The sequence below is a fragment of the Talpa occidentalis genome, unplaced genomic scaffold (genome assembly GCF_014898055.3).
Source record: "Talpa occidentalis isolate TD23 unplaced genomic scaffold, MPIMG_talOcc4v2.1 talOcc4.4, whole genome shotgun sequence".
Taxonomy (NCBI): domain Eukaryota; kingdom Metazoa; phylum Chordata; class Mammalia; order Eulipotyphla; family Talpidae; genus Talpa; species Talpa occidentalis.
The window spans coordinates 6,811,126-6,824,951 of NW_023604295.1; the positions used below are offsets into that span (position 1 = coordinate 6,811,126).

A 13,826-nucleotide genomic window follows, 5' to 3' on the forward strand; every position below is an offset into this window, starting at 1 on the left:
CAGGCTACTGGGGAGGGCTGGAAAAGGCCAAGTCAGTTCACTTTTAATATTAATGAGAAAGTCTGCGATAATCATAATAAATTAATTATTTTGTTCTCAAAGGACTGAAGAAAAACGACCCACCCTTGAGCTGAGACGGAGAAACAGAAATACTAGCAACAGCCACACCTTCGCATGAACTTGGGCAAGTGTGATTAGGACCATGCACTTTTAGCTCCTTTAATATTCCTTCTTGGTTTATCTTTTTGAAAAAAGTCTCCTGAGATCCTGCACTGATGTGAGGAGAATGAGGTAAGGAGAGGCAGTGGAGCACAGTGGACTGACTGGCAGATCGCTGGGTCAGAAACCCCAGATCCCCCAGTGGCAGTCACAGGTTACAGAAGTGATTGAAAAACGTGGTGGGCAATGAGGTCACACCATTCTGAAAATAAGCCAGCAAGATGTCTAGTGTTCAGATTCCCGGAGAAGAATGGAAGAAGAGGAGACACAGTGAATGTAGGAGGGAGCGTTACTGACACCAGGCTTGAGGGCAAAAGAGGAAGTGGAGTGACCTGGTTGCTCACCCTCTCTCCACCCCCACAGTTTCTTCTTGCAGGAGGCCAAAGAAAACCGAACACCCTTTAGCTGTTTTAACACATGGGTCCTTATCAAGAAGACAGTGTGACTTCTCTTTCAGTAGGTGAGGTGGCCAAGGGCTACCGCAGACAGACGGATGGGGACCTGGTCACGGCTGCTCTTCCAGCCTAGAGTTGCTCCGCCATGATTTTTGGAGATTCCCCCTTTTCTCTTGGATCACTCTCCTATTTGCCTCATCCCAAACCCGGGGTTCTAAAACCCATAGAAGATAAAGTTCAACAAGAGGGAACAAGGCATAGTTTGTGTGTTTTGAACAGTAAATCTATTAAATCAAACCAGAGCATTTATTAATGTTGTGGGCTTATCACTGACTGTATGCAAGACAATGTGAAAAACTACCGACTGCCGTCCCAAGGCATCTGTCATCGGATACATCAGGACGAGGAGAAGGAAAGCAACATTATCCATGATTCTTGTGCTTTGTTTAAACTAAGAACTTCCCCATGAATCAGATGTTGGATCCAATTACTGTGATCTTCAAACCAGCCTGAATAATTAAAGTCTAGGGTGAGAACAGGGAAGAAATCAGAACTATTGGAGACCTCAGTCAATTAATTACTGATTAATTTTTGGAAAAATCACTTGGCTGGAAGATAAATTTTTATGGAATGATATGTTTTACTGGAATAAAAATGTGTTTTTTCCTACACTAATTCGTTTAATCGAAGAATTGAATGTGGCCAACTGTTTCAATACTGTAAATAAAAAAATACATTTCTACATCTCCTAATCCAAAGGAGTTGCTTATGCACAAGTAGAAATAAAGGTGGCACATACATAGAGTTTTCATTTCATATTCTTCCATTTCATTTGTATGAAATGAAAACCCCATGGTTTTTATTTCCATGATGACGTGCAGGAGTAAGAATCCAACAAGAGCAAGAAGAACAAGGTGCAGCAGCAGGCCGCAACTTTGTTCTTCCCAAACTGACAGACCTTTGCCTTCATCTTGCCTTTTCGCTTTCATCTTAGGGTTAGAATATGAACAGACCCCTATCCTCCGGCACTACCTTCCTGCAGGGGACCGTCTTTTTGCAGACAGAGTTATCTTCCAGCATTTCACAATATGAGAAACAGGGGAAGGGGAAAAAAAGGGGAAATATTTTTTAAATATACAATGAAATACAGGAACCAATTCCTTTTGAGACTTACCAAATGCTGGTGTGCTAGAAATAGCAACGGGCTGCTGTTTCATGATGGGGGGAAGTACAGAGGGGAGTTGATATCCCTGGAGCTTCAGTTTGATGAGTTTCATGGCTATGGAAAACTCCACCTGATCCATTCTGCCATCATTATTCATGTCAGCGAGCGCCCTGCAAACAATGCATGGACTTAGCAGGACTGTCCCACATCCCAAAACTGCCCAGGCAAAGCTGACAGTGGCTCCCTTTCTCTGGGGGGAGAAAAGAACCAAGCAAGACTTGTTTACCAAGCTATAGGAAGTGACCTGGGAAAAGGCACAAGGTTTTATTTAAATATGAATCCTTTTCATTGTGTCATTCTTCACCTAAAGATACATAAGGTTATTTTCAGTCCAAGTGTAAGACTGCTCACACAATTCTGAACAGATTGACAATCAATACACTTTGAAAGGGTGAATTTTTGACATCATGATAAAGCTGTCAGAAACAGAATATGACTAGGACATTTGGTTAATTGCATGAACTCCACCGGGACAACAACCCTGTCCGGGCAGGACATGCTCTTACTATGCTACTCTTGATAGACTCCGAAAGCTGTTAAAATTAAGTCCGCTTACAAATGTGTTTACTATTTGTTTTTTCAGATTTAATTTCTTGTCATCCAGACAGTAAACAGCATAAGGATCTACTTTTTAAACCTAAACATTATATTTGAAACATCAATTGATCAGACCAGCTACTCCAATTAAAATGCCTTGACTAGCAACCTTCTAAATGAGCCACATGCAGTACCCAAAGCAGAGAACTGGGTTTCATAGAAAATAAGTCTTACATTGTTAAGGAAACAAAACAAAAGATACACTGCACAACAAAAATTAAAAATGATAAAATTGTAAGAGTCAACACTATTCTTTCACAAATAAAGGTCATAAACAGGAAATGGAACTCTATGGCTACCAGAACCTCCTTTTAACCTCTCAGATAGGAGCACTCCAGGTCCCTACAGTCAGGAATCCCCTTAAGTCAGCAGACCACATCAGCAGACCACATCAGTAGAATCTGAACTCCACTTACCCAGTGAGCCTGAGTACCACTTTCCATGTTTCTTAGTAATTTGGCTTCGTATTTCTATGAATTGCTCATTAGTATCCTATGCCAAGTTTTCTGATGGATTGCATGTCTTTTTCTTGTCAGTTTATAAGAGCTCATTGTATATTTCATATTAACTGTTTATGGTAAATGGTGAAAAGATTTAATACTTTATCATTTGTTCATTTTGTATCAAATATCTTTTACTGTATAGAAATTATACATTGCTATATATAAAATATTTACCACATAGTCTATACACCCAGTTCTTTATTTTCTAAGATTGATTTTTTTAATAAACTTTCAATCATGAAACCAACTGCAAATGTGTGTGTATGTGTAGTACATAACTCCAGGATTCAACCATATTTCTTCTAGATAGATTCCTAGCTTTCCCAGTAAGATTAAATAATTCATCTTCTTCTCACTGATCTGAAAAATATTTGTGTTGTTTGCTAAATGATGTGAGATCACTAAATATGATGTTAGAGCTAATTCTGAATTATCTACTCGGACTGAACAATTTACAGGTCCATCCGACCCTGGCTCATCATACTGCTCTACGGCATGTTCCTTATCTGGCAAGGCTTTTTTTCTTTTTTTAATTCCACTTTGTTTGGCTATTCAAAGAAGTTTCTCTTTTTCTATGATCTTTAAAATCATTTCTTGATTATTTCAATCTAAGTTGAAACTCACTAGATATGTTAATTTATGAAAATTGACATATTTATGATCATTTGTCCCCCAAAGAAAAATGAAATGGCTTTCCATTTGTTCAGTTCTGCTAATACTTCCATTAGTGAGATTATAAGTTTCTTAATATAATTACTTTTTTTGGAAAGTTTATTCAAATATTAGGAATTTTATCATTTTGCTCACTATTTTAAATGGAACAGCCCCCCATTTCCTTATTTAGGTGCCTAGTCCAAGGATATTGAGAATTTTGGCTTTGAATAAATATTTCTGCTGTATTTGGTTATCTTACCAAACTTGGAGAAATCTTACTGGTTTTTTAAATAAAAATCTTGTAGGTTTTGGTAAGTACACAATCATATAACTAGCAAAATAAAAGATAGATAACTGTCCATTATTTATTCCTCTTTTTTAGTAATCTTACTCCAAGATATTAAGATATTGCTACGGGTAGGCGGGCTTGGTTAGGAGTGTAAGTGAAGTGACTGCAGAATCACTGTTTAGGAGACAACCGGTAGTGATTTTCAGAAAGCAGCCTGATCTATTTAAGCAGTTCCCTTTTCTGCTTATTAGAAATGATTACTACATTTTTTATCAAGTGCCTAATCAGCATTTGCTGATCTGGCCACAGTTTTTTTCCCCCTTTTTCTGCAGATACAATGGAGAGAATTTCTTGACTGGCATATACCCTCATGTTGTCAGAGGCTAGTAAAAGACTGATCCAGGAGGCAGGGCTGCAGTGAAGGGACAGGAGAAGGAGTGGGCATGTCTTCAAATTCACTTTTTTGTACAGTTTTGATTTCTGGGACCCTGTTTATGTGCTACGTATTCGAAAAATAAAATTAAGTCCACAAAGATGAGAGATTCCTAAACTGAATAATGACAAAAAACAAACCTAGTAATTTAAATAAATAACATGTCCACATTAAGAGGAGGAAAGAAGGGCCTCCGGTGGCGCAGCGGTTGAGCTCTGGGCTGTGAAGCTGCCTGCAGCCTCTGCAGCGCCAGTTAGATCCACGGCCGCCGGCGAGGGTCCCACATGGCACAGCAGACCTCTCCTGCCCCGCCTGCTGCTCCCCTCAGCAGTGTACTTCGTCAGTCTGCCTGTTCTGCTCCCTGCTCTGGCTCTGGTGATTTCTCTCACCCTCCCATGCTTCTGACTGTACCCAGTGCTTGTATAAATAAATAAATAAATCTTTAAAAAAAAAAAAAAAGGAGGAAAGAATACTAATCCGTCACTTCTGAACAGAGCACTTTATATCTCCTCAGTCTGTACACAAAAACCATGAAGTAATCTTGAACTGGCACTGGTGGCAGGTGTGAGTGCAGCGATGTTGCAACTATCCTCCATGTATCATAGGATCAAGGGGCCCATTTCCAGACAGAGCTCCCTCTTTTCCCCTCCGCTCTCTTCAGTCTTCAAGCTCCTTTTCTGTGGCCCCTACAGCCTGATCCCAAAGCCTTGTTCTACGCCTTTTTCTCTCCTGTACCTTCAAGGCTCTCGTCCACTCCCTCTGCTTCCTTCTCCTCCCTCTCCACACCCAGGCAAGGCTGAAGCAATTTTAAGCATTAAGTTGCCAAAAGGATTTACGGTATTTGCCTGTTTCCTTCCAGTTCCTTCTTAGTCAGACAGTTTCTAGGAAGACGTGTATCATCTTTGGCCACTGTGTTAATTTGGCATTATACACACTGGCTTGACTCCATTCTCTGAGAATTCAGGATTTCTGGTATTTTTAATTTGAATTTGGGTTGGGTAGTAGCCCTGATTGGAAAGATAAGTAGGCTCTAAGTATTAGTAGGTTACAGCTGGAATACAGTTTCTACAGGGAAAAAAAAAAACTATAAAGATTTCCAACATATACTCCCCAGCAGTACACATCACTTAGTCCCAAATCCTCTTTTCCCCTGGATGAGAGACACCACGAATACATACAACCTCAGACTGAAACCCAGTCCTCTCGCCACCAAAAGGGGCGTGGGCCTTCGCTGTGACCCCACCAGGAAAATCCCCATGAGAAAACAAGATTAGCAAGAGTGATCGGGAGGAAAAACTATTTCATCAGGCCAGCTGTTATAATTTAGAAATTAAAAAACAAAATATGTAGTGGTGGAGCATCGCCTTGGGCAATGACTATGTGGAACTGTAGGGCCAGGGCTGGTGCTGAAGGCAGGCATCCTCTGGCGCTGCACGATCACAGGGCAGCACCGTTGCTCTTCAAAGACTTTTTTTGGGAAAAGATACGTTACAGGCATTTTATTTCTCCCCTAATAGCAATTCTTAATAAAGGTATGATGTCACAAATTTATTTAACAAAATGTCACAAAAAATTAAAGACGAAACACACCCATTTTTAATTCAACCTGTCAATTCATCATCTTTATTGTTAATAAACATTTTCAAGATTAAAAACATCAGGTAAGAAAAGTGACTTCCCTATACCTAGCTAAAAGCAGTTTGGACAACTAATAACCGTCAATGAAAAAAGTAAAATTAACTAGTTAATCCTTCTTTTCACTCCTTTATACACTTTACCAGGTAGCAATTTTCATACTATTAACCATCCTCCACTAGATGTGTCTGCACCTGCGAGGAAGCACAGATTCTGTCTGCTCACTGTGTATCTCCAGTATCGACAGCAGTCACTGACCCCCAGGCAGACACTTGATAAAGATAATTCCCTAGTCGCAGCACAGTACTTGTCAAAAAGACTGCTTCTTGAATGAACCTTCAAAAATTGGGACCACAGCAAAAAAGCAGCATTCAGTGGAAGAAGTTAATCCTGGGAAAGGATGATCCCAGTGCCTTCACTTGATGGGTGGTGTGAAAGACAATCATTTACCAGAACACAAAGCAAAGAAGCTTGTCACAAGTAACACAGATGTCACGAGTCTCTTCATTGACACTCGGGCACTTAACTGACGGGTCAGTGAGCCTGTGCTCACATGTGCACAAGTGCACTCTCTTCCTGTCTCTCTGCCTTTTAGTTTCTCTGCCAATCCTCTCAGCGCCTTCTGAGAAAAGGACAAGTCTTTCCACTTCTAGATTACAAAACTGAGGTTAGAGAGGATAAATACATGTTTCCAAATCATAAAGATAGGCAAGTTTGAATCCGGTATTCAGGCTCAGAGCACATGCTTTTTCTACTACAGTGGCAGAGTTTACACCAGCAACAAGCCCAGGGAAATCCAGCAAAAACTGCCAGAACCAAGCAACGCGGGAAATACGGCTTTTTGACAACAGAATTCAGTGTGAATCTACAGTCCAAGCTGTATTTCCCACCCTTTTTTACTCATTCTCTTTCTTTCCTTCAGTTTCAAAAGATTTCTGAGCCTTTATGTGAGAGAGTTAATCAAGGAATTTAACAATATTCACTATGCATTCTACCTTATATAAGACTGTAATAAACCGTGGTTAGTTCACTGGAACCCTCAACTTTTTTTTTTTTTTAACCTTTTATTCAGTGGAATTACAGAACCACTACAATATTAAGCCAGAAATAAAGGACATTCAGATGAGTATGGGTGAGGTGGATGAAGTAAAGACACACTGGTATGAAAGTATCAAAATACAAATTTCTCCACTGGAAATTCAACATTTTGGCAGTGTTGCCTTGCTCCAGTGTTTTCTTAAGTTCCATATTAGATACTTTTCAGAAGCATTTCTCTGGTAAGAAGTAGCACAATGTTTCACATCAGAAATACATGTTCTCTATATTTTAAGAAATAATTTTACTGGAATCTTCTATTTTTACCTTTGGCTTCTATGAAGTTCCAACTTACCATATCTGTGCTAAAACAGGCTGAGGTAACCCCGATTGAAAAAAAAAGTTTCGAGCTTGATCACCTGTAAATTTAATGGAGAAAGTTTCAGAAGAAAGTTACAGCTGACAGAAATCCTCTTTTTTTTTTTTTTAAATTTTATTTTTATATTCCCCATACAATTGAAACCCCCTTATTTTGACCCCAATCCCTCCTCTTATGACAAAATTAGAAAAATGAAGAGGTAGGTGATCCCACAAAAACTGAATTGAATACATGAAAAAAGCTAAATGCTCAGTCTGTAAGTAAAATGCTAAGTCTGTAAGCAAAATGAAACCACCAGCATTGACCTTAGCACTTAACACTTAAAAAATATTCCCAAAAGAGGCCTATCATTTGCAGAGGTGGATTGCCAACTTTAATTACTCTGTCGTTAATTAAGGCAGTCACAGTTACACATTATGACAAAGCACATCTACAGGAATCCTCAGGAAATGGATGCCCTAACTTCTGCTTTATAAACAACAAAAAAAATCTTTGCCATTCCTAATCTCTACACTTAAAATTATCAGTACTTTTAATATATTTAAGGAGAATAAGTAACAATGATTTAAAAAATCATATTGATGATTATGAAATTAATAAATTAACGAGAATCGTAAGACATACACACAAAAAAACAAGTCCCCTTGAAATCTAGCTTCCCTTTTTTCTAATTCCTTGAAGAGTAATCAAACAGGAAAGACTAGCAGAAAAGCAAAACAAACAAACAAACACACACACACACACACACACACACACACACACACACACACACAAAACACCAAGGAAAGCTGGGGACACAGCAATAAGAAAACTCCTCTTTTTAAATTATCAAAATTTGTTCATTATTTAAGTTTTCCAAACTGGTGCAAAACCAAAATTAGGCAAATGTTTTTGCTTAAGGACCAGAGGCCAATTCTACATAACTTAAAGAACTGATGTTAACCAAGTCCCATCAGTGACATGCCTGAAGCAAGAGGCCTGCTACCCACAAGGCTTGAATGCATTCTGGGAAAGCAACTGCAGAAATACAGACTCAAGGCCACAGCAACGTCAGTAAATGTCCCTTTGGTTATGCCTAGCTTAGCTTGGCATAATAAATTTTCTATAGATATATGCACCATTGATAAGGAAAATTAAAAATATTGACTCCAATTACCAGTAATAAATCCTGAAATCGGCTTTAAACTATGGAATTGTTGATCATGCTTTGCTCTTTCCTCTACAGTTATGGCCCAGATATCCAGGCTACCTGCAATCCAAGAAAAGAAACAAACTGTTTAGTGAGAAAAGAAAAAGCACCTGCACACATTATTTCCAAAGCATTTTAAGATTCAGTGTATTATAAATTATAAATCATATAATGAATTAACATGTTTGTCCATGGAAGTTAGGCAAACAGAAAATTAAGAGAAAAGCAGTTCAAGAAGAAGTGAGAAATTGGCACAAATTCTTTCATAAAAACTTATAATCCTATAGTTAGCCAGAGGGTGTGGAGACATAGCAAGTTAATAATCATTTATTTACACAAAGTTAAGCAACAGACTAATTCAAAACTGCATCTCAGATGGCTTAAATGTCACAGGTGAAAGTCGCAAAAGAAGCTAAGCGTCATATGAAAGTCACTTTGCAGTGATGGAAACATTCAAATATTGGAGAGTTGCACAACTCTGCAAATTTACTAAATACCACTGAATCGTACAGTTAAAACTAGTGAATTTTATGATACGTCAATTATACTTCTCTAAAGCTGTTTTGACAAGTGGGCATCATGGAGAAGAAAATGAGGCAAACCAAAGAGAATGGGATTTAGGTTTTCTCCTTCCATTTCAACTCTAAGACCAGATGTCCCCCCACTTCTGGGGCCTTCCTCTCTTGGCCCCAAGGCCTCCTCAAACAAGTTCACTGACATGAATGTACATTGCACAGGATTTCAAAAGCAAAGACACTTCCCAAAAAAGTGGGAAGAGGCAATATGTAAGTTTCACACAAAATGTGCAAGTGCCTAGCATGAAAACAAAATGTCTAAACATCTCATCCCCTTCTCTCCAGGCTCGGAGACAAAGTGGCGATTCGTTCCATCACTGGGAACATATTCACTGCTATCTCCTCCGTGCTGGGCACTGCATTAGACATTAGAGACAACCTTCACAGGCCTCACACTCCTGCAACATAGACAAGGGATTTTGATTGCTGTCAGAATTTATCCCTGAAACTATAAATAAAAGCAAAACCAAAAGCAACTGTCCAGTAAGTAGGGGGGATGAAAACAAAACCATAAAGAAAATGGTTTTGGTGAGTATGCAGGCTACTCTACTAGGATCCCAGGGGACTCTACAGATGTTAGCAGAGGGGCTGTGCCTCGTGCCTCTTACTCGATTCACCATGACTGAATTAGCCACCAAGAGGAGTCCCCGGGCACACTCGTGTAACACGGCAGGAAGATGGCCAGTAAGTAAAACTGGCATTGAATGCCTTCCTAAGATGTTAGGTGAAATACCCTAAAAAGCACTTTTTTTTGCAGATTGACATGTTTCAAGCAACAAACTAAAGAAAAACAAGTGTCATGCTTTAAATCCAGGCTTCAGAAAAAATGTAAATTACTCAGTAACTTCAACAAACAAATTGCAAAGAAAGAGCAGGGTGGACAGGGAGATCCCTAACGAAGAGGCTGGGAACATGAGAACGAACTACAATGTCTATATCTTATTTGCATCCTGCTTTGACCAAAAAAAAATTTTAAAAATCCTAAAGATTATGAGGGAAATTTTAACAATCATTTGCAGACACTAAGAGGTCACGTCAATTTTGCAGGTGTGATAATGGTATTGTAACTGAGTCTTTAAAAGTGTTATATTTTAGAAACACATCCTAACATATTTGTGGATAAAATGGTACATTTAAAAAAAAATGATAGGATGCCTGCAAGGTGCTTCGAAAGAATCCAGATGAAACAATAAGCACAGGAGGGGCACACAGAGGATAGGTTGGTTTTATCAGGCTCTCCACGTTTGCATATATATTAAATTAGCCATAATACTGGTTTTTAAAAAGTGATTATAGTACATTTTAAAAAAAGGAAAATGACTGACACTTACCACCAAAAGGTGCTGGAAACTGAGCCATGGTTCTGTACTTTTATCTTGCTAAGGGACGCCTGCAATTGAAATACAACATTTAAGTTTACAAAAACTTCACTCCTCTCTACTTATTAACGCACTCTCTGTCTTTAATGATCACAAGACTGCTAAAAGGGGAGAGACAGCCTACAAATCAAAGTTACAACAGAGGGGTCTAAGCACTCCTCCGTGCAGGGTCCAGTGCCAGGTACCACAATGAGCACTGGGGAATACGGATGAAAGGCTCTTGTAACAAGCTTTCGGTAGCTGGCCAGTAGCTCAGGACAGCCCACTATACACCGCACTTCATATTTTTCTTCTCTGCACAGACTCATCTCTCTCTCTCTGATGATTATGGCAGCAGCTCCTTTCATTGGGCACTTAGCACATGCTATACACTGCATAAGGTGATTCTCAGATTTTCTCTTTTCATCCTCATCATCGCCCTATGAGACAGGTACTAGTGTCACCCTTCCCGATGACAAGAGTAAAACGAGACTCAGATATGAGAGCAGTCCCACAAGTCTGGCGATCAAGCTGGGTTTAAACAGGGGCCCCAAACTCCATAGCATGCCCCATCCATGAAAAACACTGCGGTGGCTTCTACAGATTTTGACAAAGGCTGTGAACATTAAGTAACACACTGTCAGCTCAGAACACCCAGCTTAAACCCAAAGCTCTGAAGTTCCAAGGGGGCGTTATTTGTTCACAAACAACCAAGAGTTATAAAAACCCAACTTAATGAACATTTTCCTATGTTCAATCTAACATGGCAAATACACAGAGTGAAAAGTGAGTACTAAGTATTCATACTTCTAAGTTAAATAAATTCAGATGCAAAAATGACAGTGTCTTGCCCCAATACTTAATTTCATACTCATCTGTTCATGGAATTCCCCTCCCACCCCAACTACCATTTTTAAATTTCCAAAAGCTCCTGTTGTTCTCAGTACTATTCCTAGTACTGTCATTTGGGGGTAGGGGGGAAAGGAATTTGACATCTTTCACTCTTTCTCTGGCTGATTTTGCACTTTAGTTTCCTTGTGTTTCTTGTATCATTTAATCCTTTTGTTTATTTGCTGATTGTTTTGGGCCTCCCAACCTTTTACTTCTGAGGCTTGCCCCACACTTCTGCTGACCCTGATGTAAGCCTCCACACTTCAGACTGGAGTACTGAAAAAGCACTCAAAAGCTAGGAGTGGGCAGCCGGCTCGCTGATGGCGGGGCTTCTCCATACAGTGACCAGATATGCCCGGTCACCTTTGCCAAGGGGAGGCCTCCCACAGTCAGCACATAGAGGTCTCCACTGAAGCTGTTCCTCTGTGCCAGAAAAAGAAGTGCAGGGTAGGGTGGCGAGGGAACACCACGTCTAGCTGCTGGCTTTGGGGAGGCGTGGAAGAAGAGGGAAAAAGGAGGCGCCTGCACTTTGATGTGTAGACTTGCATGTGAGCCCTGTATTCACAGGCCCATGCCTCACCCCTGCAGTCTGGAGGCCACTGGTTCCAGCCTTCTCCGTCTCCCCAGGAAGAGGGGAACTGAATCATCACCTGTCTGCTACAGAGGCAGAAGATGGTCCAAAGGGACACAAACCTTTAGGGAATTTCCGTTTTTCAGTATTAAACCTGCCCTCTGGAAACAGCTGGAGCCTCCACACACTCTGAAGCCTGGCCAGATGTGCCCAGGCCTCCTCTTTATGATCGTCCATAAGGCACGGGGCTGCATCCTCCCCGAATTCAGTCACACTCCTCTAGTCACTATTTTCTAAAAGATTGGTAGCATCTTTTGTCACTGTCTCCTCTATTATTTTTTCCTTATGAGTTAACATCTTTTATGCTTCCTTTGTGATTATGGCAGATTGTAGGAAGAGAAAAGCGTGTGGTCAAGCCACCACATTGAACCAGCCATCTGTGAACCCAGTGTGAAGTGGCCATTTCTCACTACCAATTCCTGTGAGAAACTGCAGCTGCTGTTCTCATTCTCCACTATTCCTCACGCAATATGCTGTGCAGGTAAGCATGATAATTTTCCCAAAAAATTTACAGTGTTTTATCTCACTTAATCTTCATTATGTTCTTGAAACTGACATGTTGTACATCTTTTTATTGAGCTTTAAAAAAATGACAAGCTCTTCATTTTAAAAGCATATTAGTGCAAAAATTGAATATAGTAAGACAAGAATACATTCTGTTGTCTTGCTCCCATTCTTCGTTTATTACAAAAGTAAAATGACTTGTCTTTTCTGTACTGAGCCACTCTGCCCCATTTAAAAAAAAAAAACTAGTGCTGTCTTTCAGATGACTCGCTTATATTTTCTAGATCTCTGCCTTCTAGAAATAATCTAGTCTTACAGTATTAGCCCAAACCAAATAAATCTAATTATGTAATAGTTGAGACAGAAATTTTTCTACTTTCCCTGATTTTCAGTGATGGTTTTGTTAGCTCATAATTTAATAGATTTGTTTGTTGTATTTTGGTAAATAGTCTTCACCATGTGTCGGCAGTTTCCTTCTATTCCTATTTGACTTAAAATTTTTATTAGGAATGGCCGCTAAATTTTTTCAGCAGCTTTTAGCACCTATGGAGATAACCCTGTGTTTCTCCTTTCATAAACATAGTGAATTATAGTGATATGATTCCTAATATAAATCCTAGGATGTATGTAAAAAAGGCACTTCAGATATGCATGTTATTTTTTTTCTTTTACTACACAGCTAGGTACAACTTACTAATATCTTTAGAATTTCTGCTTAAGAAAATGTTACACATAATTCTATGCAACAAGGGGGGAGAATCTTAGAGAAAAGTGATGTATTTCTGCCTCACTACAAATTTGCAAAATTATCTTTTATAAAGGCACTTTAAAAAATGACAGAAATTATTGGGGGAGGGAACCCATTAAAAGATAACAAGAAAAATTATTTTTTGAAAAAAAAAAAATTTTAGAGGCAAGTTTGAACTAACCTTCACGAAATACCTTGAAAAACCAAATACCTTGAAATACCTGTGGAAAAACCATTCCACAGTGAAAGGCTATTTTATGAAGCTAATATAATCTTAACTATAACAATAAAAGCATAAAAATAGATTATTTTCAGGTATATATAGATATAAGGAAGTCCACACCTTTCTTTACATATTCCAGTTATTTTTAAGGTGACAGTTAGAGAAAATATAACAACTGCCATGGTCCAAGGTAAACTTTAATCATCAGCAGGCTCCTTGCAAAGCATTTAAGAGTATTTGCTGTTTACCATTCTTCCCAGAATTCACGAAATAACCCCCACTATGTGAATCTCTTCCCCCAAAGCCTTGCCCTTTCTTTGAGCAACTCTCTGCCTCCCCTGCC

At 39.3% G+C, this 13,826-nt stretch overlaps 1 protein-coding gene across 10 annotated transcripts in view; it reads right to left on the bottom strand.

Moving 5' to 3' along the window:
• Positions 1 to 13,826, bottom strand: part of ITSN1 (intersectin 1) — a 177,139-nt gene that overhangs the window by 106,059 nt on the left and 57,254 nt on the right. For all 10 annotated transcript variants that reach the window (XM_054700299.1, XM_054700298.1, XM_054700300.1 and 7 more), the window contains 4 exons: positions 10,460 to 10,518; positions 8,521 to 8,613; positions 7,341 to 7,404; positions 1,789 to 1,949 (listed from right to left, as the gene is read on the bottom strand). In XM_054700299.1, coding sequence (XP_054556274.1) covers positions 1,789 to 1,949; positions 7,341 to 7,404; positions 8,521 to 8,613; positions 10,460 to 10,487 — 346 coding nt within the window. In that variant the 5' untranslated portion in view covers positions 10,488 to 10,518. The remainder of the gene's footprint in view (positions 1 to 1,788; positions 1,950 to 7,340; positions 7,405 to 8,520; positions 8,614 to 10,459; positions 10,519 to 13,826) is intronic.